The 24,078-nt window shown below is 40.8% G+C and overlaps 2 protein-coding genes across 2 annotated transcripts in view; both read left to right on the forward strand.

The window, feature by feature from the left end:
* Positions 1–406: 406 nt before the first annotated feature.
* Positions 407–8,299, forward strand: LOC141011651 (double-strand-break repair protein rad21 homolog A-like). The gene is made up of 14 exons (XM_073484878.1): positions 407–556; positions 2,223–2,413; positions 2,854–2,983; positions 3,302–3,401; positions 3,607–3,713; positions 3,939–4,136; positions 4,268–4,393; positions 4,600–4,725; positions 5,157–5,380; positions 5,895–6,048; positions 6,223–6,368; positions 6,596–6,784; positions 6,933–7,016; positions 7,347–8,299. The coding sequence occupies exons 2-14, from the start codon at positions 2,270–2,272 to the stop codon at positions 7,536–7,538; spliced, it is 1,920 nt and encodes a 639-aa protein (XP_073340979.1). The 5' UTR covers positions 407–556; positions 2,223–2,269; the 3' UTR covers positions 7,539–8,299.
* Positions 8,300–8,771: 472 nt separating this feature from the next.
* Positions 8,772–24,078, forward strand: part of LOC141011652 (eukaryotic translation initiation factor 3 subunit H) — a 56,197-nt gene continuing 40,890 nt past the window's right edge. The window contains exons 1-2 of the mRNA XM_073484879.1: positions 8,772–8,923; positions 15,777–15,933. Coding sequence (XP_073340980.1) covers positions 8,822–8,923; positions 15,777–15,933 — 259 coding nt within the window. The 5' untranslated portion in view covers positions 8,772–8,821. The remainder of the gene's footprint in view (positions 8,924–15,776; positions 15,934–24,078) is intronic.

Consider the following 24,078-nt stretch of genomic DNA (forward strand, 5'->3'; position numbering starts at 1 on the left):
GTCGTAACCAGTGTTACAACATGGGATCTGTTTTTGAAAGATTAGGGTCCAGATGGGACATTTTGGGAAAGCAGCAGAGCCGGCAGACAATCATATTCTCAAAAATGCAATACCATGAGTGCACACAGTTACCTCAGGAGGAGGTGAACCTCCAATAAAACTAAAAGGAATATTATATAACAATATAATATTGATAATAAAAATAAATGTATTGGATTCATCATCCCTTGCATGCGTACTCTGTAAAACACAACACTGTATTTTCATAATATTCATTGATTAATCAGTCAGTACTGTCTCTGATGAACACTGTGCCACAGCGCCCTCTATCTCCGCTTGGTGCTCACGGCGGGCTGTCTGTCAGTGCTGGCCTCCTCAGCAGACTCCTCCTCCGCCATTTTTGACTGTAAACATCCTGCCGATTTTAAAAGGACAGCGGTGAGCGGGAGGAAGGCGACTGGCGCCATCTTGGCTGTTTTAATGAGTACAACAGGGGAGAATTCGCTGGGAGAAATAACATAATTATTGGACTTTCACTGTAGACGGGGTACTGTCGGTAAGTGCGTTTGCAGAGAGAATATTTGCGCGTTGTTTTGTGTGTTTTAAGAGGCGAAATCAGCATGCACGTTTGTGTTCATTTGACGCGGCCTTCATTGTAGAAGGAGCCGTTAGCCACCAGCTAACGATACAGTTGTGCTGGTAGAGGGAAAAAAGTATGAGTATGAGATGGGCGCCTCGTTACCGTGTGCTTTACTTTCTTTTCATTGGCGAGTCGTTTTTTTTGTCCGCCGTTGAGAGAAGCTATAATTCTACTTCAATGAAGTTACAACGATGTAAACATGTTCAAAATACACGCACAGCGTACGATCTCATTGCCCCTTTTGTAGTTAGCTGGCGGCTAATTTAGTTCGTCCCACTTGATGGCGCCGACTATTTACTGGCGTTGACCACCCCCTTGGCGCTTTTAGCGTATTACGCTATATTAAGTCAATATATAAGTTTAACTAAAAGCTTACTCATGTAACTGCAATTTAAGAAGGAATGATTGAATTAAGTAGAGTAGGGGAAGAGCAGACATGTGGATTTCCAATGTTTGCCTCCCTGACTGGGAAATAGGCGGAACTTGAGTGAAGTCAGCGCTTGTTTTGATAAAATCACATTTTCTGATTTTCATGCCTTGCGTTGGTATTTTACAATGAAAAACATCAACGATCGAAGGAAATTAAGCAAAGGAAGAGGGGAAAGTGCTTCAAATGAGCTTAGTCGTTTATAGGGACGACGTTAGAAGTAAGCTAATAAGCCTCCATCGTAAGATTAAGCTAGCTAACGTTAGCGTAAGTTAACTGTTCAAAGTTTCTTTGAGAGACAACAGACCCTCATCCTGTCCAGTGATTCTCAGGCTCATAGTTGCTGAAAACCAAAGTTATCCAAATACAGCTTTAAACGATTCCGCATTCATCTTGGTAGGGTTATTACCAAACATATGGAAAAGGGGGATAATAGCTGCATTGTTACAGATCAGTCATAAGTTTGAATGCCTGGCTATTCTGATCAGCGTTGCATCAGCAGGATTTACCACAATGTTGCTAATAAGTGACCCCTGGCAATTTGGATCATGATATACAGTAAAACTATTATTGTCAAAATATCCAAGTGTAATTTAAAAATAGAGCCCGGCCAATACTTCTGGGCATTACGCTGATACTGGGGAGTAAAGCAAAATTAAGATATCGATCAATCAGTATTTTTTGTATTGTTCCCTGAAATGTAGTAATCAAACACCTGTGACAAATGGAAGGAGGATAGTTTACAATTTAACATGAATCTTCATTGTCTGAAATTGCATCAGTGCACAGAAACGGTTATCTTCACTGGGAGTTGGAGCATTTTTTTCTGCATTATAATCACAGAAAGAAAATAAATGAATAATATCGGAGCATATTGGACAACATAAATAACGATACAGATATACCTGTGACAGGCCAATATTGTTCAACCTATAAATCAGCGGGGCTCTAATTCAAAAGCATTGATTCTATGTAACAGTCTTGCTACATCAGCTTTGATAACGAATTGGCCCCATATCATGAATCGTCAGGGATGAAACACTTTAATTGGATGATGCTTTGCTTCTAGTTTAGTCATCCATTTTGGTACTTCGTGTCCTCACCTTTTTAGAGTGGCTTCTTCTTATACTTAAACTAATATCTTATGTGTTCCAGGTAAACCATACCACAGTGTGAGTGTGTGAGCCAGGGGAACCAGGGCAATGTTCTACGCCCACTTTGTCCTCAGCAAACGTGGGCCGCTGGCCAAGATCTGGCTAGCGGCCCATTGGGACAAGAAGCTGACCAAGGCCCATGTGTTTGAATGCAACTTGGAGAGCAGTGTGGAAAGCATCATTTCACCCAAGGTAAGAATACAAAAGTGTAGTCTCTGCTTTCTGGTGGTCCTGCAGCAGGTCGTGTTCTCACTGTGCAGGCTTGAGTCTTGCTCAGATCCCCAGTTGTTACATTGATTAGTCCTGCCTTCATTCTTTTCTCCCAATAATTAAAAGCAGTAATGTATACTTTTTTTTATCATCAAATTAGGCAATAATAAATGGTTACACATTAGAGCAGAATTCATTGTCTGCTTTCTTTTTAAAGGACGCATTGTAATGTCTTCATTAAAAGGTTTTTTCACTGTCTCTTTGCCCTAACTGTAAACAACTTTAATGCAGTACAATGTCTGTTTGCAATGATGATGCAGTTCGTTCTTATTTTCAGGAAAGAAGAAAATACATTTTCCCTGTAAACAAGACTTTGACACTTCTGATATCTGTTCCTTTTTCTCTGACCTCTTTTCTCCTAGGTGAAGATGGCTTTGCGTACATCAGGCCACTTGCTCCTTGGGGTGGTGAGAATCTACCACAGGAAGGCCAAGTACCTGCTTGCTGACTGTAATGAAGCCTTCATCAAGATCAAAATGGCTTTTAGGCCAGGTAAGGAGAAATGACGAGCCAAATTAGTACTGGAGCAAAGTACTCTGTGTAATTTTCCTTCTCATTAAAGGAGTTTGTGCAGTTTTCTTCACTGAAATGGTCACTAGGCTGAGAGCAAAACTAAAGAGCTACAAGAGTGAAGGCTCCAGTTTTTTTCCATAGATAACCAGCAGGGTTGTATGACATTGTAAGATGTACCACTCAAACATTTTTTCCTTAAACTGTTGCAGTGGTGATCTTGGTATGGTTGTTCTATGTGAGGCATAGAGCCATGTAGTATAACTGTGTTATAACAACATTACTACTTGTTTTATTCAGGTGTGGTGGATCTACCCGAGGAGAACAGAGAGGCCGCCTACAATGCTATCACCTTACCCGAGGAGTTCCATGACTTCGACCAGCCACTTCCTGATCTGGAGTAAGTTCACTAAATGTACTACTTTTATGTTATCCCTTCATTTTTTAAAACATTTTTTAACACTTTCATAAGTTGAAAAATTGATTGGTCTGTATGGTGAGACCCTTAATATTGTCCCTAGTATTGTTGTGGATCAGTTTGTGTCAGTCAAACACCAGCTGTTGTACCCATACCTGATGTCATTTTCTGTATTTAACTCAAACAGTGACATAGATGTGGCCCAGCAGTTCACTCTGAACCAGAGCAGAGTAGAAGAGATCACAATGAGGGAAGATGTTGGCAACCTCAGCCTCCTGCAGGACAATGACTTTGGTAGGACACTATACATACTGATGTACACTTATACCACCTAATACATATGTATGAGTAGATTAAAAAAAATTCTAATGTCATTGTGAATCTCATTGTGAACATATACTGAAAGAATTATTTCAGATGGTTTAGGTTTTACATATAACATAATAATAATAGAGTTGTTATGTTAAACAAGACTTTTCCTAAATATATGTCATAATAACAAGTTGCTTTGCTCTTCAGCTGACTTTGGTATGGATGACCGAGAGATGATGCGTGATGCCAGCACATTTGAGGAAGATATCATGCACGGTGCCACGGCCTCTAACCTTTTGCTCGAGGCTGAGCCTGGTCCAGCTAATCTCCCTGACAAGTCCAACCACATGGAGTATGATGACTTTGGGGATGGCTCCATGGGCAACACTGATGGGGGGATGCTGGGTGAGCACTTTGAATTATTTTTTTGTCTCAGCATATACTATAACTGACTACCGTTGCAATTATTCTGTGCAATATTTTTGATAAAGTAAGGAATAGTGATTGTCATGTTAACCCTGTATTTTATTTTCCAGTTGATAAGCTACTGAGCTCTGAAGACGGAGGTGGTATTTTTGATGACCCTCCAGCCATCACAGAAAGTGTCATGATGCCCCCAGATCACGGAGATGATGAGGACGACTTTGACAACCTACAGTCACGTAAGTAAAGCAAAGTTCTTTTGTGTTTTTGCAAAGTATATGAAACAGAAAATTTAGATTTTTACCTATCCATTTATTGTTAATGGAGTTACCCTATTTGTATTAAATACATTTACATGTGGAGAATGATCTTGAGTGCTTGTGAGTGTGTATTGTGTCACTATTTGCCTGTTTAAGGGGAAATCATTTTCTTTTTGTGAGTGTAGCTGGTCCAGACAGCCCTGACTCCGGCCCAGCAGAGCCACTGCCAGCAATGGCTGACCAGACTGAACAGACTACTCTGGTTCACAATGAGGAGGAGGCCTTTGCCTTGGAGCCTATTGACATCACTGGTGAGCCCTTCCCTCACTTTTTTGTCATAGAACACAAGTCTTTTCAAAGTAACTGTTACCTAAATGCTTCACCATTTGCTACTTTAAATTTTATGAAAGAGTAAAGGCACAAAATCATAGCAGATGGTGCCTACACACATTTCACTGTGCACATTGAATGCTTAAGCCTAGGAATGGTCAATATGACTATAATTATTCTGTACACTGTGAGATAATAGTTTGGTCTGCCAGTAGAGACTTTGCTATTCATTTTCTACAAAGGTAACGATACCATGAATATCTCTGGTTTTATTAAATGAGCAGCTCTGGGAAAAAAACCTATTATCAATGCCCGTAGACTTGACATCATTGGACAACCATGGCATACATGTGAAAACGTTACCCTCTTATTGATTGAGACATAACAAAGCTTTTTTTCTTTATGTGTCCAGTGAAAGAGACCAAGGCAAAGCGTAAGAGGAAACTGATTGTGGACAGCGTGAAGGAGCTGGACAGTAAGACCATCAGGGCCCAGCTGTCTGACTACTCGGACATTGTCACCACCCTGGACCTCGCTCCTCCCACTAAGAAGCTCATGATGTGGAAGGAGACTGGAGGAGTGGAGAAGCTTTTCTCTCTGCCTGCTCAGCCTCTGTGGAATGCCAGGCTGCTCAAGGTAACAAATGCCATAAATATGCACACATGTTCACTTATAACTATTTGACAACATACTGAAACTGTCAGCTGTCTGTCTGAAGTCACTTAGAAGCAATATATATACTTGGGGAACGGTAATGAGCAAGCCACACCGGAGGTCTGATTCTCCAAGTAGGTCAGACACTGTTTAATGGAAGAGGAGAGGGTAGATTCTTAATATTGAATCTGTCATTGACATTCAGTTCAGGTAGTGGGATTTTAAAATGAGATGAATGAAGGAACAGGAGGTGGAGGAAGTGATTGGTATTGTCTGTCGCTTTTCCCTATCCGTTCACACCCAAACCTTACCCCTCCAGAATACCGATTGGAAAACGTGTTAATGCATAATTTATTAGACTTCCTTTCTTTTTGTCTTGCCTCTGTCCTCCTTATCAGTCCCTACATTTTTATTGCAACTCTGACTTAGCATAAAGTTTGGACTTTTTAAAAATAAAACTTCCCTCTAAGTTTAACTGTTACGTCTCTTATGTCAGATGTTCACACGCTGCCTGACGCCTCTGGTGCCAGACGAGCTGAGGAAAAGGAGAAAGGGAGGTGAAGCAGACAGTCTGGATGAGTTCCTCAAAGAGCTCGAGAACCCCGAGGTGCCTCGCGAGGAGGTCTTGGGTCAGCACAGAGATGTTATTGGTAAGTCTTGCTGGAAGCGAAGAAAAAACGTCATATCCCATTGTAGAAGACTGAAAGAGTTTGATGGCATAAAACTTAACTGATACAACATTGGTTAAGGAATAAAGCTGTGTTCACCATCACATTTCTTTTAAATTATGTTAACAACATCAATCTCTCTTATGTGACCCACAGACCAGACTATCATGGAGGAGCCCAGTATGCTCGCAGCCTCTGCAATGGAGGGCAGCAGGACAACCCTGGATGAGACAGTCATGCCTCCTCCATCCACCCCACGTGGTGTCAAACGCAAGACCCTCGACAAAGAGGGCACTCTTCCTGTGAGTACTTGTCAACTACATTTAATCTTTCTTTGGCAAAACACTGGAAATCAGGTCACTTTGGTCTAATCTTTTATCTAATGGAAATATTGGATGTTGGTATTAAGAATTTACTGAATCGGTAAACTTGAAGATGCATTCAGTAATCAAACAGGAAACATGATTGAATTGACTACTCTGTGTCGCATCTTGGCCCTGACAGTTAAATCCTGCTTTCCCTCTTTCAGATGGCTTCCTTGGAGCAGCAGCAGCAGCAACAGGTGGCTGACCGCTCTGTCGTGTCCCAGAGGTTAGACATGCCTCAGGTGGATCTGCCCCCAGAGGAGACCAGCCTCAGCCTCACCCAGCTCGTCCCTGAGCTGGACCTGCTTGGGGAGAAAAGCAAAGACAAGAAGGATGATAGTGATGAAGAGGAGGTATGGGGGAAAATGGCTTTCTCTGGTACACTAGAAAATTTGTAGTTGGTAGTAGTCATTAGTGAGTCATTTTGTCTTTGGATTGTATGCATGTGCAGTTTGTGTCTGTGCCAATTGATGCTGATGACTTTGTGTCTGTGGTGCTCAGGAAGAGGAAGGTCAAGCTGGAGACCAGGATCAGGAGGAGAAGAGATGGAACAAGAGAACCCAGCAGATGCTGCACGGTCTCCAGGTATAACCAAAGCTATTACTGTGCTCAGTCACTATTTTGAAACAAGATTTTAAGTGAGCTGAAAAAGTTATCACAGAATAGTTTTTTATTGTTTTATAATAATGTGTGCAGCTTTATTTTGGTTTAGAAGATTTAAACAAAACATTACCTCCATCTGCCATATATGAAATAGTTTTTATAATTTTAAATCAGAAAAGCAGTGTCTTTTGTTTATTTTCCTCTTTTGATAAAAGTAGGGGAAAGAAGACGCTTTATTTAAATGTTATATTATCGATCATTGTGGATAAAAAGAGAAAACTTGACTGACACTTCATGCCTCTGTCCCCATAGCGCGTCATGGCTAAGACTGGTGCAGACTCCATCAGCCTGCTGGAATTGTGCCGGAACAACAACAAGAAGCAGGCAGCCGCCAAGTTTTACAGTTTCCTGGTCCTCAAGAAGCAGCAAGCCATCGAGGTCACCCAGACTGAGCCCTACAGCGACATCATCGCCACCGCTGGACCAAGATTCCACCTTATTTAGACGTTGGAAGAACAGACAAACACTCTGCTTGCAACAGACATACTTTTTTAATTACTCAACTTTTCTGCCTTTTTATTTTGTTTTCCTGTCAGCCCTTTTTTTGTTTTTTTCTTGGGAGGGGAAGGGAATAGTGGGGAAAGGGTTGGAAACTTTTTAAAAAAGGGTTTTACTGTACTACATGCAGTATTCATTTGGTTCAAACGGAGTGAGGAAGAATGTTTAACAATTATATTTATAAAGCAACCTTTTTCAGTCACCAATTTGTAAGCTTTGCTTCATTTTGTTTTGTAAGTTCCCATTGTCTGCTCATTCCTTATGTTTTGTACCATTTCCCCTCACATCTGAAATACTGCAGATTTTAGATAAAGAGCCCCATATTTTCACTTGGAATCCTGTATTGACTCTGTACATGTTATGGAAAAGGTACTGTTATTGCTCAGAAGTGTAACCTCTCCCACCTTGTCCTTGTTGCACTTGTTCTTTCATAAACAAAAATTAATCTGTCAAAAAAAATTGGTAAATCTTACCTGGCATTAAATATCATGTTTCAGATGTATAATTCAGGCAGTTTATCAATTAAGTTTTATGTAATATTTTTTGTACCTTTTTACGTTTATGCTTATTCACCTTTTTGCATCATGTAACTAGGTAATGTACTTGTTACAGTTAAATTCAGTATCCCACCTTTTTAGTCTTCGGGTAACTTCTAGTTGTGATACATCTGTAAAGATTTGAAATAAAGTGTTTTAAGTACTTGGTAACAGGGAATTATTTATTCTGCAGTTATTGATAAGGGTTGGGCTGCATATGAAGATGATATTAAATTAAAGGAAACGGAGGAACTTTTAACCTGGTTCTATTTGACAACATGACTGATGACCTGTAATGTAAACCACCTTTTGACCGCAGGTTTTATCTACAGAGGCAAATGGTGGTCCAGTTGCACAGTACTGCAGAAAGGGGCCTCCATTCTTTAGGTGTACAAAAGAATTGCCAGTAATCTTAGGAAATAATTGAAGTATTGGTGGTTGTTGTAGGTAGAAGTGCAGGTTCACAGTTCATTCAGTAGAAGTGCAGTGAGGGAGTGGGTGAGTGATTTGATTACAGCCATTGGCGCATTTCTAGAATACAAAATAATAAAAGACGTGATATTTAGTACGAAAATAACATGGGGAACTAGATACTTCACTTGTTTCTATACGAACAGGAAAACAGACGCTTCTTTACCGGAAACGTCCGTCACTGAAAACTTTCCTCCCTTTTCCGCGTGTATCGGCTACTATATGGCTTCTCGCAAAGAGTCCGGTTCAGCACCTACCACTGTAATGGCTTCTACAGGCGGTACTTTGGACTCTCCTGTCAAACAGATCCAGATTGAAGGGCTGGTAAGTGTAACTGCGGTTCTGTGTAGCTGTCTATTGAATTTCGGCGGCGGACGACAGAGAATCCGTTAACAGATGTGGATGCTAGCTAACGTGTGAGCATCATCATGGCGGACAGATAATGCTAAGCGGTGTCTTGTAACGTTATTGTTAAATACCCTAGTGCCTTTGGTGTATTTTGTATCATTCTATCTAATACGGCATTAAAAATGGAGCTAATATTCGCTGTTTACAACTTCCCAAATGGCTAACAGGCTAATAATAGGCTACGAGCGGTTTCCAGTTTTTAGCTTTCTCGAAGCTACAGAGGCGTTTAATTTTAAGCCCAGGACATCCCCGGTTGTCTGTGTAGACCAAGGACGTTACGGTGGCGAGGCAACACAAGAGGATGATGATGAAGAAGATGATGATGCTTCTTGCTTCCCTCTCACACAAGTGTTGCTATTTACCACAAAAGTATATAGGAGGCATTTCTTTAACCGTTCTCGTAATCCGAAGTAAAGTTTCTATACTGTAGGCAGGCTACAGTCTCTTCAGTAGCAGTTACCTGGACTATGATATTTATTCAATCTACAGTCCAAGTTTTGAGTTTGGCCTTTCTACTAATCCTCGATTTAAAATAACGATAGGCTTTACTTTATTTGGTCCCTCTATTGTACAGTACTTTAAGCTGATGTGCGTGTACCCCACTCCATTTTGTCGTGATGGCACAAAGTAGCTCATTTATCATTGTTCTGTGGTCAGTTTTGTTTAGAAGACATCCATCCAGTCAGATTTTTCATTTGGAAAAAGGCTGCTGGTCAGGGGGTTGGTCATTCATCTGCCAGTTATAAAAAAATAAAGAAAATCTCATTTTAACCCGATTGCTGATCAATGCTGATTATTTTTTATGCATCCTAACTCCAGACAGTTTGAGGAATATGGACAGTAGAGTTAAGGAACATTTCGGGATTTGGTGGCAGTATTGCAAGGGGGTTTATCTTAAAGCCTGTTTTTGGCAGTTATGAACAAACAATTGTGCAATGCATTTGTTAACGGCTTTAGGGTTAAAGCAACATTATGTAGAAATTGGCATTCTGTGTGATTTGGCGCCCCTACAGTTTGAGTGCAACACCACTGTTATAAATACAAATCCCAGGTCTGTAACAATTTGTCAAGCATAATGTAGGTGCTAACTACAAACAAAACTAATCACATCACATCATAACAATGTTATGTGATAAAAACATGTATTATGAAGTAAACATGTATGTAACTCTGTGATCCTACCCTCTCACTGAAGTTACATAGTGCAGAAACAAGTGATGGGGGGGTGGAGTGGCTGAGACAGAGACACCACTCATCCTATTACAAGACACTGTACCATCAAAATGATTTTGAAGCTGTTATTTTAAGGTAAAAAAGTTACATAATGTTGCTTTAATGGATGCATATGTTTAAAAGATTGGTTGCTTTTTTGTTTAACAGGTCTTGTGTTTTACCTTTGAATTGAATATTGCTTCTCTGTATTACACTTCTCTGATCAGTGATCTTTAACAAGTAAATCGTGACACATGAATTTTACCTTCACACAACCCGTAACGTTGTGGCATTTTCCTTCTGTAGTACCTCTGAATAAACAGCAGAGGACAAACTTGCTTCACTGCCATCCACTGACATTCTCCCTCCTCCTGCCCTAAGCTGCACTGGACACAAAGCAGCTCATTTGCCTGGTGTGCCCAAACACAGTAGCAGGACTTTAACTTGCCAGCTGCTGCCTTCCTTTTATCTTGCTCATTAAAGCTGCCCTATAGTCTGGGGCCCTAATTTCAAATCTAAATATTTCACCTCAATGTGTATTATTTAGACCTCTAATGAGATTTTCTTAACTCATTTCACAGCCTTATCAACCAAACATTTTAATCGTGGCAGTTAAATTAAAAACAGTGCGAGAGCCGTTTAGTGTGTGACCTCATTTGGATTCAGCCTGAAAGGTGAAAGGTGTCTATTTCAGGTAGAGTTATGAAACACATTTCACCTGAATGCATTGATATGCAGCAGTTGCTGCTGTGTTGCGTCATGACCCGTCTGTCAGAGGTTTAGCTGCAGGGTTGCCCACAGACAGCTTCACCACAGCTCTGTAATAGAATCGGATTGTTTCCTTGCTTTTGAAGGGGTTTCAGTGGTTGATGTTGCCACAGGAGTGGAGTGTTGCACAGCGATGGGTTCCATTAAACACCTACTGAGATCACACAACTGCCTGCGTCTTTGATAAAGGCTTTATTCATTTATTCTGACACATGACGCACGTCAGACACGGGTCTTATTCACGTACCAAGAATTAAGGAACAGTTGGAGCACATTTTACAGAACATGACATTGCGATTGAAAGCTCTGGGGGATGGAAAGGGCAGGGAATATGTCAGATTTAGTTTAATTTTCACATTTCTTTAAGAAGTGGCAGACATTTTCTTTGTTTTTTCTTTTCTTCAGTGAATATATGAATGATTAATAAATGTGCCTGAACAGTCCCTTTTCTCCCTGAGGCTTTTTCTCTAGCCTCAGGTCCTTAAGCCTGGGCTTGCCAGGAGGGGGGTCCTCACTGCTTAATATGACACAGATCAGCCGTAACAGACAGGTCGAACACGAGATAACTTACTACTCAGTGGACAGGCATATGTTACCACTGTCTTTGTCCTGTCACTTCTTCATAATTCAGATCATACAGTTTATGTAGGCATTTCAAAGTTGTAAACTCTGTGAGAGTGGGTTACTGTGGTCCTCATCCATGGCTTAACCTAACAGATGACTCATACCATACAAAAGTGTTTTCTCCGTCAAGCATATTACAGCTAGTGTTGAGTTCGTCTGCACATCAGTGGCGCAAAAAGAAAACTCATTACGGGATCGTCTCTCTCTCTTGCTGTACTTTCTCATAACTTGAGCCCCGTTGTGGCGGGAATATGAGCCCTTTTGTGTGAGTGAGAGAAGATTTATGATAAGAATTAAAGGCAGCCAACGGGGGATTTGGACTGCAATTGATTTTGCACAATTCAATTTTAAGCTTGTTGATTTATAATATGCTGTCCACATATCAATCTTGGGCCTCTCCACATGAGGTGAGCTCAGTGGGCTAGCTGCTTGTGAGCTTGATCAATAAAATTGTATGTGTGTGTGTTTGTGTGTGTATGAGAGAGAGAGAGTGAGAGAGTAGCTGGAAAAGACAGTACAAATGTGGAGCTTTCCAGGCTTTGCTTACAATACCTGTGGCATTTGCTTAGCATCAGGAAGCCAGTGCAACAAATCCACTGATACCTCCATCCTTCCTTCCTTCACTTTCTTTTAGCGCAGATGCCTCCTCAGTCCGTCTCTTTGAAGTATTTCTGTAGATTCAGGAGTTTTCCTAAAGCCCCGCTTGAATTCAGCTGTATTTATTTGACCTTTCTTCAGAGTTGTTTTTGGCCAATTGTCCATCTCTCACCTCCTGCTTTTCCAGACGGACGCTATTTAAGTGCGTGATGAACAGATTGCCAAGAGTTAGATAGCTGGAAGCATTGTGTATCTGCGCTATCTGCTCTCACTGATGGAAGGAGACGAAGAAAGCTATTTGCTGGCAGAAAAAGGAGCCAAAGCTCAAAGGGGCGGGGGGACGGCTGGCTTTGTAAAGCGACCAGCATTGCCAATTGGGAGGAATTCCACTGTAGCCCTCTTCTCCCCCGCCTATCACCTGTCTGCTCTCCTCACGCTCACCTGGCCCCCTTTTCTTGCCATCATTTTCTTCATGCTTCTGGTTCCTCTCCCTCCACCATTGCATGTCCTCCTTTCCTCTCTCCTTTTGCCCTCCTCCACCACTTCCCCCCCTACATCTTTTCCCTCTTTCTCCCTTTCTGCCCACCTGCGACCTATTCTTCAGTCCTTCCTCCCCTCTCAGTCAGAGGAGCCAAGGCAGGCAGGCAGGGAATGAGATTTGTTTTTCTCCGCACTCCACCCCATATCGTCTCTCTTCTCCTGCCCCTGGCTCTTTTACTTGTTGCGTGACAGGTCCGGCACTCTATTGAAATAAATCATCTCCCAGGACAGATGCACATGTGTGTGCGTGAGCTAGTGAGACGAGTCAGGGCTTCCTCATGGTGCTGATGGGCGTTTTGTCGTGAGCATGGCCCCCGGACTACCACCCTGCTCTTGAGTATATGTGTGTATGTGTGTATTATTAATGCCTCCGGCTGTGACCTGCCCACACTGTTATCAGCATGATTTATGCTCTCCCCCTCCACACTGTGCTTTTCAGCTTCTTGTCCTCTTCGTGTTCATTTAGACGTTTTGCCTTATTCTCTACTCTTTCCCTCTGCTGTTTTCTGTTTTTGATGGTCAGTGTGTCTCGTGATGGGTAGGTGTACTGAAGGTGTATGTATTGTGTATGGGTGTGTGTAAAGGTAAGCTAGGATAGGATAAGCTAGCTAAGATAACCCTCCCCTCTGTCCTTGGTGTCAGTAAAGCAGTGTTAGAGCTTAAACCAGCTCCTCAGTCATGCAAGGGCTTGTCCTATTGGCCCATTTTTATCTGGCATTAAAAATTAAAAGCATACGATGATGCATGGACACCCTGTCCAGATGAGGCACGACGATGTGGGATATCAGACCACATGTCCAAATATACCCTCCCACTGAACAAGGATAGCATTTTTCTTAAAATTTCATTAGATCCAGGTTTTTATTCTTTATGTGCACCGCCTCCTCTCTCTCCAGTGTAAATTGCTAAGCTGTGCTGAATACTAACTGGCTTTTTGTACTCGCTCAAGATCAGTGATGCACCACTGTTGAAGCCTGCAGGTGGTGCTTACCACTCAACGTACCACTCAACCACAGCCCATGATTGCCTGAGTAACTTGTTCCAGAATTCCCTCTTAACAAGGGCATTTTTTATGTAAGAGTTCAGTGGTTGATGAAGAGTGCAGAATTGTTGCTGGGGATTTATTATGAAAATTAGCATTGATGGGTTTTTTTGGTGACGTGATACAATTTTTGGACTAACAAGCTGTGTTCTCACAGTTGGACTGACATTTGAATTCTCATTTTTTGTGTAAGGACGTGGATCATGATTATGCTTCAGCTATTGTGCCCAATTAAATTTTTTTCAGAAGAAGATAAACCCATTTTTGACATTTGTTGAAACCGTGTCTGAGCTTCAGGCCTGGCGTTAACAGTTGACTGACATTTGAGGGTCAGAGTTTCGAGGATGCTGCCCCTATTCCACCAAATTAGCTCTGGTTCTTGAGCCGGTTCTGTTCAAGATCTTAGAATAGTGGTGCTATCTAGCAAAACAACCCATGTTTCCACCAGTTTTGAGTGGAACCATTGTTATCAAGGAATTGCCATCAACAGGGCATTGCACAATGTCTAACGTACTGTGGAACATGCTGTGCCCACTTCTATTTACACTTCAGGTCATAGACTACATGCTGTTAGTTGATTCCTGCTGGGTACTGAACCAATTTAGTTTTTGAGGAAATGCCCTGAAAAGTTAAAAAGTGCGCTAACTGGAAAGGAACTACACCAGGATATTGGCCAAGTCAACTTATTGGCTGATGCTAGCTTTTTGCAGATGTTATGTACTGTCTGTGTAAATGTGGCCAATGAGTGGCAAGAAATTGCATTACAGAAATGCCAAACTAGTTTTGAAGAAACATTGTCATGTTAAATATTTTTTGTCCATTACAGGGCACTGACGAGTTGATTTTGCAACTGTAAAATGTCTTGCTTAGTCAAAACTAAAAAAACAATACATCAGAATTGTTCTTCATTTAATGCGTTTGTAAAAAAAAATATCTACTATCACTTGATTTATGTTTTTTCTCCTCAATATCTGTATCAAAAAGCTAGTGTGTGTTGGGCCATAGCGGCCTTGGAAAATGGAAGCTGCTTAGCTGATTCCCAGTAGATGTTTGAAAAGAAATAAAACCTAGATTTCTTACTGTACAATTTGACAAGGCAGGACAAATATAAGATATATTTACTGATTTACAAAAAATCAACTCTAACAGCTACAGTGCTATTTGACACTAGACGGGAAAAGTCTTACAAAGCTGTGACTGAAGCAATGCATTTTTTTTTACTCTGCTTTATATCAAAAGATGGAGTAGGAGTTACTTTATAATAGGGTTCCAGAGTGGAGGTGTTGAACCAGCTAAGGGTGAGCTGAACCATGCAAGCATTAGCACCAAAAAGGCTGCACACACAGGCAAAAGAAAGGCACTCATTTCTAGGAAGAATCTAATTGATTCCAGTGCAGTGCAGCGGTATTTATGTTACCCCAGCAAATACAGTTCATTTTTAAAATCCATCACAACAAAGGAAATTCACTACATCACTAAACTGAGCTAAATTTTTGCACGGTATAATGAACACTTGAAGACACATTATTTTGTCTACAATTTTCCCATTGGTATCAGTTAAATAGTTTAATGTATTTGTACTATGATAAAACATTTTGTGTAAAAGAGCAAAAAAAGGAAAAGCTCAGATCTGCAGTGGGATTGAATGAAAAAGCCCAAGGTGCTTGTAAAACAAAACAAAACATCTAAACCAAACTAACCCCAAGACAGACTAATGAGAACAAATCAACTTGACGAGCAGAGACGCAATTGAATTGGATAACATAAATCAAAGGATGATAAAATACAATAACAAGACGTGCTTTAACAGCCACAGAATGCACGAACAACAGGCAGGATAAATAAATTAGCCCCGGTTCAGAAAATGAAATCATTCTTCAGAACAAGTTATTGAAAGGATGGTAAAGCCTCCTTTCCTCCTCCTCTGCCTCCATTCTGTCGCAGTGCTTTGATACTTCAGCGATACTGCTCTTTCTGTTGTCACAGGTGGTGCTGAAGATTATCAAGCACTACCAGGAAGAGGGCCAGGGCAGCGAGGTGGTTCAGGGTGTCCTGCTGGGCCTGGTTGTCGACGACCGGCTGGAGATCACCAACTGCTTCCCCTTCCCCCAACACACCGAGGATGATGCAGACTTTGACGAAGGTAACTGAGTGCTGTGTTTTCTTTCTGTTTATTCTATCGATCCTCTGCTGCAGCTGGAAAAATGTACACACACACACGCCCAAACATAATAACATCACAACAGAGTCATGCCACTGACATGTGTCTCTAGTGTTGATGGCTGGAAAATTTAAGAGATGATAATATTTGAATGCTTCAGTAACATGGAGGCTTTGATCTTTGCTTGTCCTCAGATTCTGAAACTCCACTAAAGATTGTTTTTTTGTAATTATAATTCCACTGAATGCCACAATGAATTGCAAATTTGGACAAGTTTTTGATTAGTAGTGAGTACTTGAGTCAACTCGCCAAGTGCCACTGAAAATAGTTGGAACATTTTTGGGATAATTGTGAAATGTTGGTTGGGGAAACTTTGTACTTTGTTGATATTATTTCATGTCCTTGACATGTAAGCTGAAAAGACAATTTCAGAAATTAAACTGATTCATAAAAAACAGTAATTAAAGTACTAACAGAAGCGACTGGTCCTTGGATCCTCCTGAACCCGAGTTTGAAACACAGCAATCCTGTGGCTCAGAACAAAGAATACCTTGTACCCCCAACTTAAAGGTTTGACAGGAAGCAACATAATGCTAACGTGTGTGTGTTACTTCAGGGAGTGTGTTTTCAAGAGATAGGAAGGGGATCGACCATTCTTGGCACACAAAAGTGCCGTAAGCCTTAAAGAAATAACAGACTGTCGAGGCTAGAAGCCAATGTACAGTCATATCAACAACTCACTGAATGTCAGTGTGTGTTTTCTTGGAGGTGAGTGTTTAAGATGCTCCCAGGCACAGTGTTAAGGACACTACTGACTTTTAACTTGGCTAACTAGGCTTTGTGTCCTACGCTGTCAGTGCCAGGGTTGATGTGTGTTTAGGTTACAGGTGGTTGGTATAAACGTGCATGGGATTTAATTTAGTCTTTATCTGCATACATATGCTTTTTTCTCTCCCCACCCGCCTGCCGCCAGCTTTCATATCAAAAAGGAATACCACATCCTCTGACCCAAGCCCTTCCCCCATCAAGCCTTGTCGTTACCTGCTCCTTGTTAGCACCATGAAATCCTGGCACAAGTCAAGACTGAGGGATGGGAAGTTGAGCAGATGCGGGAAATGGAGGAGAAGGAGAAAATCCTGCTCTAACAGGCCTCCACAGCTAACAAGCAACTGTCAGAAATTCTGTGAGATAGAGAAGCGCCACTGGTGGCTAAAGGTCGTTAGTGTCAGGAACGGCTCACTCTGTGAGTGCCATGGCTTGTTGTGTTGTTGACTTTTGATGCGCTGGATTTTCTGTCACTCCCTTTAAATTAACAAGGTCTTCAGTGAGTAGCGCCTTGCCATGACTTTTAGGAACAGAATTCCTCTAAACGAGGCTTTTGATTCAGCTGAAAAATGTGACAGTCTTCAGGTTATCTGTCGCTACAGAACCAAATTCAAAATGGAAATGTGTTGGGAGTCGTTCATGTGGTGTGTGCTGCATTCACTTTGTAAGTGATTTCAAGTTGAGAATAAGGTTACAGCGATATCTTGGTTTAAAGGTATACCATGGTTCGAAAATCATTATAGAGTACAGATATATATGTATATCAAAGTTAATATCAAGTTTCGTGTCTGTATGGACATTATATTTTGTGAAATTAAAATTAAGTGTGTATAAACAAAAAAAAAACAAAGGGAAAGGAGGGAGGAATTAGTTTTGTAACTAATAATAATTAAAATACATCATGCTGTTAAATTCTGATACTGTTGCAACCCTAGTCGAGAACAGTTCAACATAAAGTAGATGACTCTGTAGAAACTCTCATCTATGCCTGCTGAGTGTGTTTGCAACAAGGATTTTCTGCTAAACTCAAGATTTTATTTACTGTGGGAAGAGAATTACATGGAGATGTACAATTATCACACATAAACATGAACATTGAGTTTATGACTGTACATTTGGTGATTTAGTCCTCGTACTTCAGCCTGAATTGTCCACCCACGCACACAGCTGACCAGCCAGACCACTTTCTCCCCCCACTCCCTCTCTCACTCTGTCTTTCTCTCTCTCTCTCTTCCCCTCGTCTACCCTTTGTAACTAACCGTTAGTGTTTCATCTGTGCTGATGTCAGGGCAGAAGACACAACAACCGGGTTTTGTTGAAGTGTAAATTGGACTTCAAAACAATCATGTCTCAATGGAGCATCTGTGAACTCACTCTTAGAGCAACAAGATCCAGCTGAACTTTGACATAAATGACATGATGCTATGAGTATGTAACTGTTCTGTGCTCAGAAGATGGATATGCATATTTAGATAAATGGGTGGCTGGTTTGAAACTTTTATTGGCTAAAAACCACATGCCTCCAAAATAACGTTTATTGCCACATCAGTATAACAAACAGTGGGTCCTGCATACTGGCAGTGCTAGGGTCACTGTTATCTGCCTAACACCAGAATTGCTAGAGGGGTGTATGTTCTTGCAAGTTAAATAGCTTTCAATTATCGCCTTAGGAGGAGTTACAGTTATGCCAGTATTCTTGACGTTTTTGTTATAAGTGCTGTTACTTACTTCTGGAAGTAATGTTTCAATCAGCACTTCATTATCACAACCATGCTTCCTTTTATTCTGGAAGTGGATGGCCTGAAGTGGGTATATGATTGGGAAACTTGGCAGGAGGGTCATAGTTCCTACGCACACACACATGCACAGATACACACATACACCCACTGTTACACCACACACTCATGTTCACTCTAAAGGCACATGAGGATATTTAATCATACATTTTTGATGATTTTCTTACTGAATTTGGTTGGATCAGTGTTTTTGTATCAATGTGTAGCCCTATCTCTGACTATTGTATTGACTTTCTGATATACATCAGTTAATCGTTACACTGCGAGATAAAGCCTGAGATTTAGGTCTAGAAAGACTCAGCAGAGCAGCACGCACTCTCTTCAATCAGACACCCAAGACACGTTTAGCTTCCAAGGTCTGTGTGTGTGGAAACGCGTATTTCTCTGTGCTGTGTGTTATTGTGTTCGCCTGAACTAGTGTGGATATTGTGTGTGTGCGCGCTTGTATACCTGTATCATCTTACACTGACTCATTGCCTGCTAGAGGCCCCTCAGATCAGAAATACTTTTCCAATCTATCTCTAAAGGAGAGATGGACAGGATTGGCAGCAGCGTGAGTGTTGGTGTGGGTTTTTGTGTGTGTATGTGTGTTTTAGCAGTGTGTCTGCTATGCTGCTTTTCCATCAACAGGTGCCAGTGTGGAGCTGCACTTGCAGGACAGTCCGTGGCAGCGATTGTGACCAATATGAGTGAGAAAAAGATAGAGAAAGAGTAATTGAGCGCACGCAGCAGAATCAGCCTCAGATAAAACCTTGGCTGAACCCCAGCCCTGCTATTTCCTATGTCCTTGCATACTACGTCCTTGTATCACTGACAAAATGTATAGAGAGAGGTGTGCAGGAGGCACCCAAGTAGCATGTTAATAATGTGCTTTTGTTGGGACATAAGTGATAATACGAAGACGAGGCATCCCGGTACAGAGAGATTATTAGAGAAAACTGAATATAAGAAATTTTCATCCGACCTTGCAAGGTAGTAAATGTGACCGTCCCCTGACACACACAAACAAAAATCACACCCACAACTTCTAACGATTCAGGAGAGGTTTTGTGTTATCACGTGAAAAGTAGTTATATAATAAATGATATTTTAGCAACATTGCAACTTGTTTTATGATGCCTAAAGCTACATTAAGCAAACTTTTTATATTAACATTGAGTTGGGCGTTGCTAGTACTGCCGATCCCATTGAGAATCAACACCTAACTCAGCAGCTTTCAGCTCATGGTTTAATGTGCCAGCCCCTATTGTTGACTCCCTTTGGCTCTGACCGACCTCTGAAGCCCTGTCAACTCATAGTGAACGTATATTGAAAATGTCACTGCACTTTTTCTTTTGAAAGTATGTGGGTGTTTCTTTTTCTGTTTTCATCCGTGCATGTTCTGCCTTGCACCTGTCTATTCTTATACAGGTTTACAAAGATTTGTTCTCAATTTTTTAAACCCTCACCAACCTGCTATCACAAAAAACAAAACCTTTGAGCAGCTGCTCCCATCTCATGCAAACTGATTGCACACCGCACAAAATTCACTGCCTGGTTAGAAATGACTTCAGTGAAGTAAGCTGCTGGATGAGAAGATTTTTTTAATGGCAGTGGACTAAGACTAAAATATGTAAGGAAAATGGTACAAGTCAAAAGGTAAATTATGACAACCAAAATATAAATGATGACACCAGATTAGCTGTTTAAACTACTTACTCTCTCGAGGTATAGCTGTTATATCAGATTATTTTGGTTAGAGTTGACTATAAACAGGTGAACACTAAATAAAACTCAGCAAATTGTTAAAGTCAGTTGGTTAAACAACTGATGAGGTGTGGCTCAGTACAATTCACAGCCTTATAAAGCAGGATTGGGTTGCCTGTTTGCCTCGTAAGGAGGGATTATATCAAACTAACCGTTGCCACTATTGGTAAGTGTGTTTGATATTCAGCCCATGTCACTGGTATCCAGCAGCAAGAGGAGATATCCTGAAGGTAGAACAAAATTAGCCTGCTCTTTCTCTCCCTTCACCCTCCACCACTTCCCTACCTTCCTCCTTTCCCTCTTTTTCCCCCTCTATTTTTCCTCCAACTCACTGCAGGTAAGAGAGCTGCCCCCGCCCTTCTCATTGACCAGTTCCCTTCTTCCTTCACTTTAAGTACTGAAATGTCCGACACGTAGCACTGGACCCAGCACACAGGTGAGGTTGGGAAATCCTGATAAATATCAAAATGAGAGGTCGTTTTGTGTTTTTTTAAGCACCCCATGCATTCCTGCAACCACAAAACAGCACGACCTTTATTCAAATTAACAGCATTATCTGTGTTTTTCACGCAGTACATAGGCTAAAGCGGGATTTATGGTTCTGCTACTACCTACTACTACGTTGCTAACGTTAGCCCAGCATCAGCATCAAATCTAGCTTTGACAATTCACCACCTAAAAGATGTCAGAAACATTGTATGTTGTAACAAAACGACTTCTCATTTTGATATTTATCACGATTTCCCAACCTTACTTTTCTCACCTGTGTGCTGGGTCCAGCAGGTGAGCCAGCAGAACCAGACGCCATTGCCAGCGGACACTACGAGGCATTCACAGTGCTATGTGGAAATCGGATATTTCAGTACTTAAAGTGTGGGTGTCTGTGCACAATCTGGCGTGATTTTGTCGTTCCTGTACTACAATTGGTCCTCAGTACTGTCTAAAACAGCTTCCACATCTCACATCTAAACAGCCTTGGAAATTAAAACAGTTTTAGCCGTGCAGGATATTCGTGCATGGTGTGCAAATGGAAGTTTGTCACTGACAGCAGTTTTTTCACTGCCAATCATGTGGCGTAGCCGAATCGTTTTAGATCCTACATTCTCTGAAGGCAACATGATAGGGGAAGGTCTGTAGCCTTTTGGTTAAGCTGTCTGTCATGATTCCACACCCCTCTCAGTTGATGCCACGCCCCCCACGCTAGATCAGGGTCAAAAGTCTGAAACTGAAAAAGCAAGATCTGAAACTGAAAAAGCAAGATCTGAAACTGAAAAAAAAGATTTGAAACTGAAAAAAAGATTTGAAACTGTAAAAAAACTAAGATCTGAATCTGAAAAGATAAAACATGCAATTGAAAGAAATAGGATCCCAAATATCAAAACATATGAAAGTGAAAAATGAAAATAAATGATTTATTCAAAAGAATTACCAGAGTTGATCATAATTATTTTTAACCTGAAAAAACTTTTTGTACATTTATTTTTATTTTGAATACGTTGATGTATTTTTCAAAATTCAAGATCAAAACTTGAAATTTCAGTTTCAAATTTTACTTTTTCAAGTACAAAACATTTGACCCCGATTTAGCTCCATACAGGGCCCCCGTCTGGACTCGCATCATGCTCCACATTGGCCCAGAACATGGGAGCAGTTGTCACACTGGTGAAACAAACAAGTTTTAAGGGTGCTTGTTTTGTATGTGTCTTCTTTTCAGCAATTAGATTTTTTGCGGGCAGGCAACCTCGACAGCACATGGTCTTTTCTTGGCCAAGGAGCGTTTCATTTGGATGTTTGACATGACAACATATAACAAGGTTGTAGCTATTCCAGGGCTAACAAGACACTTAATTAAAGGGAACATGGAAATTTACTCTTGATGTATAAACAACCTGTAGTCATTAACAAGGTTGACTTTACTGATTGGCACCTTCTCTTCAGTTTGTTGTTTGTTGTTTATGTCACTCCTGCTGCCACTTTTTGGATAACTCAGCAAGCCAATTAGCCGCTCAACTTCAGATTGAAGTGAATATGATTGGGCGGCGAGATAGAGAAAATGCCTCCATGCAAAGTAAATTTTTAATGCTGAGACTAGAAGACTACAGAAATCCTTCCAGAATTCCTAGAAGCTCTTTTTTTCCATGGACATTCTTAAAAAGGATAGGCATACACAATATAATAATATGATATGAATCATTTTAAAGGCAGATATAATTACAATTAATCACCCGATATCATCCCCCTTTCAAAACAAATTGGATGCTGTCAGAAATGAACAGTCTTTGACTTTATTAAAAACTGTTTAATTGTTGATCTGAACATCTAAGGCAAAGTGATAAATACCTAAATAAATATTTAAATCTGGAACTTCAAACTAACTCTAAAAATCTTGGTGAAAGAGGTTTTTTTTTACTCTTTGAGCTACTATGAAGTCAGTAAGTCAAGTTGAAAAGCTTGTCGTGTAGGGAACCTAAAGGCAAAACACTTGGTGGAGGCTGTGCAACCATCAGCTACTATCAGAGCCAATCCTCTAATTACCATTTAATCAATTAAACGGCAAAACCAATAATTCAGTCTACCACTACTTTAGGATCCTGGTTTTGTTGCAACAACCGACTCTGTTTCAGCCTCTGTCACGTTGCCATTGGCTTCTAGGATTTGTTGGTCCTTTTTAAATATTGGAGTCTCTCTCAGAACAATTGACCTTTCTCAAAGCCGACATTCTGACTTGTCAGACACAGGTGTAACTAATAACATTAATCATGGCTGCATTTCATTTATAGGTGTTTCGGGTCCAAGACCCCTCAAGTGTGAGTACTGGCTCACTGGTATGGTGAACTGGAACCCCAAATGGAACACAGCGATCGTTAATGTTATTAGTTACACCTGTGCTTTTCATGCTGTGACAAGTCAAAATGTGCTGTGTGAGAATGGTCTGTACCTTATATGCCTCTGGCTGCAACATAACTCCACAGCATAATAAATCCACTGCAGTGTTTAGTGGTTTGTAAGGGTTTTTTTTCACCACCAAATAGCTTTTCACCACCAAATAGCTTCTCTCTTTTGCCAGCCTTACATTTTGTGTTTGTAGCCAGGGTTCAATTTTTGTTTCATCAGTCTACAGCACTTCGCTCCAAAAGCCTCTGCTTGATCCAAGTATTGTGTGGCATACTGAAGGTAAGGGTGCTACAATCTAGGTCATGTAAGTGCAAGCAACATTATTTGTTCATTGTTTAAATGTACATATCATGCAATAACAATATTTATCACAAGATTTAATTTCTTTTATAATTTAAATTGTTATATGCTATGCCAGTTTTTAAATGCTCTCTTTTTTTCCATTATGAGTAAGACTGAATGCCGGCAAAATACGTCTCTTTCTGAGTACTCTTCTGGAAGTAATATTTCTGATCGTGTCAGATGCCACTATGAATGTAGTACAGAGGCTCAAGCCAATTACACACAGGTTCAGATGTATCGAGCTGAAATGTGTGACAGAAGTAGGTGTTAGGGAGGAGATGCAGCCCCCACGATTGCCAGATAAAATAACACCTCTAGTGAGTACCCATTCCTAATTTTGATTCTCACACTAGTATATGTTTTGGCTGAACTTTTCAATAGTACTTGGTATAAGCTGCATGAAATAATTTAATTATATGTTCAGCCACCAAGTGCAATAAAAAGAGACATCTGAATTACTTACTACTACTTACTGAATTGCTAATATTTCCCCTCATCATCCTCGTCTACTCTTCAAAACAAT

Source organism: Pagrus major, chromosome 17 (assembly GCF_040436345.1).
Source record: "Pagrus major chromosome 17, Pma_NU_1.0".
NCBI classification, from domain to species: domain Eukaryota; kingdom Metazoa; phylum Chordata; class Actinopteri; order Spariformes; family Sparidae; genus Pagrus; species Pagrus major.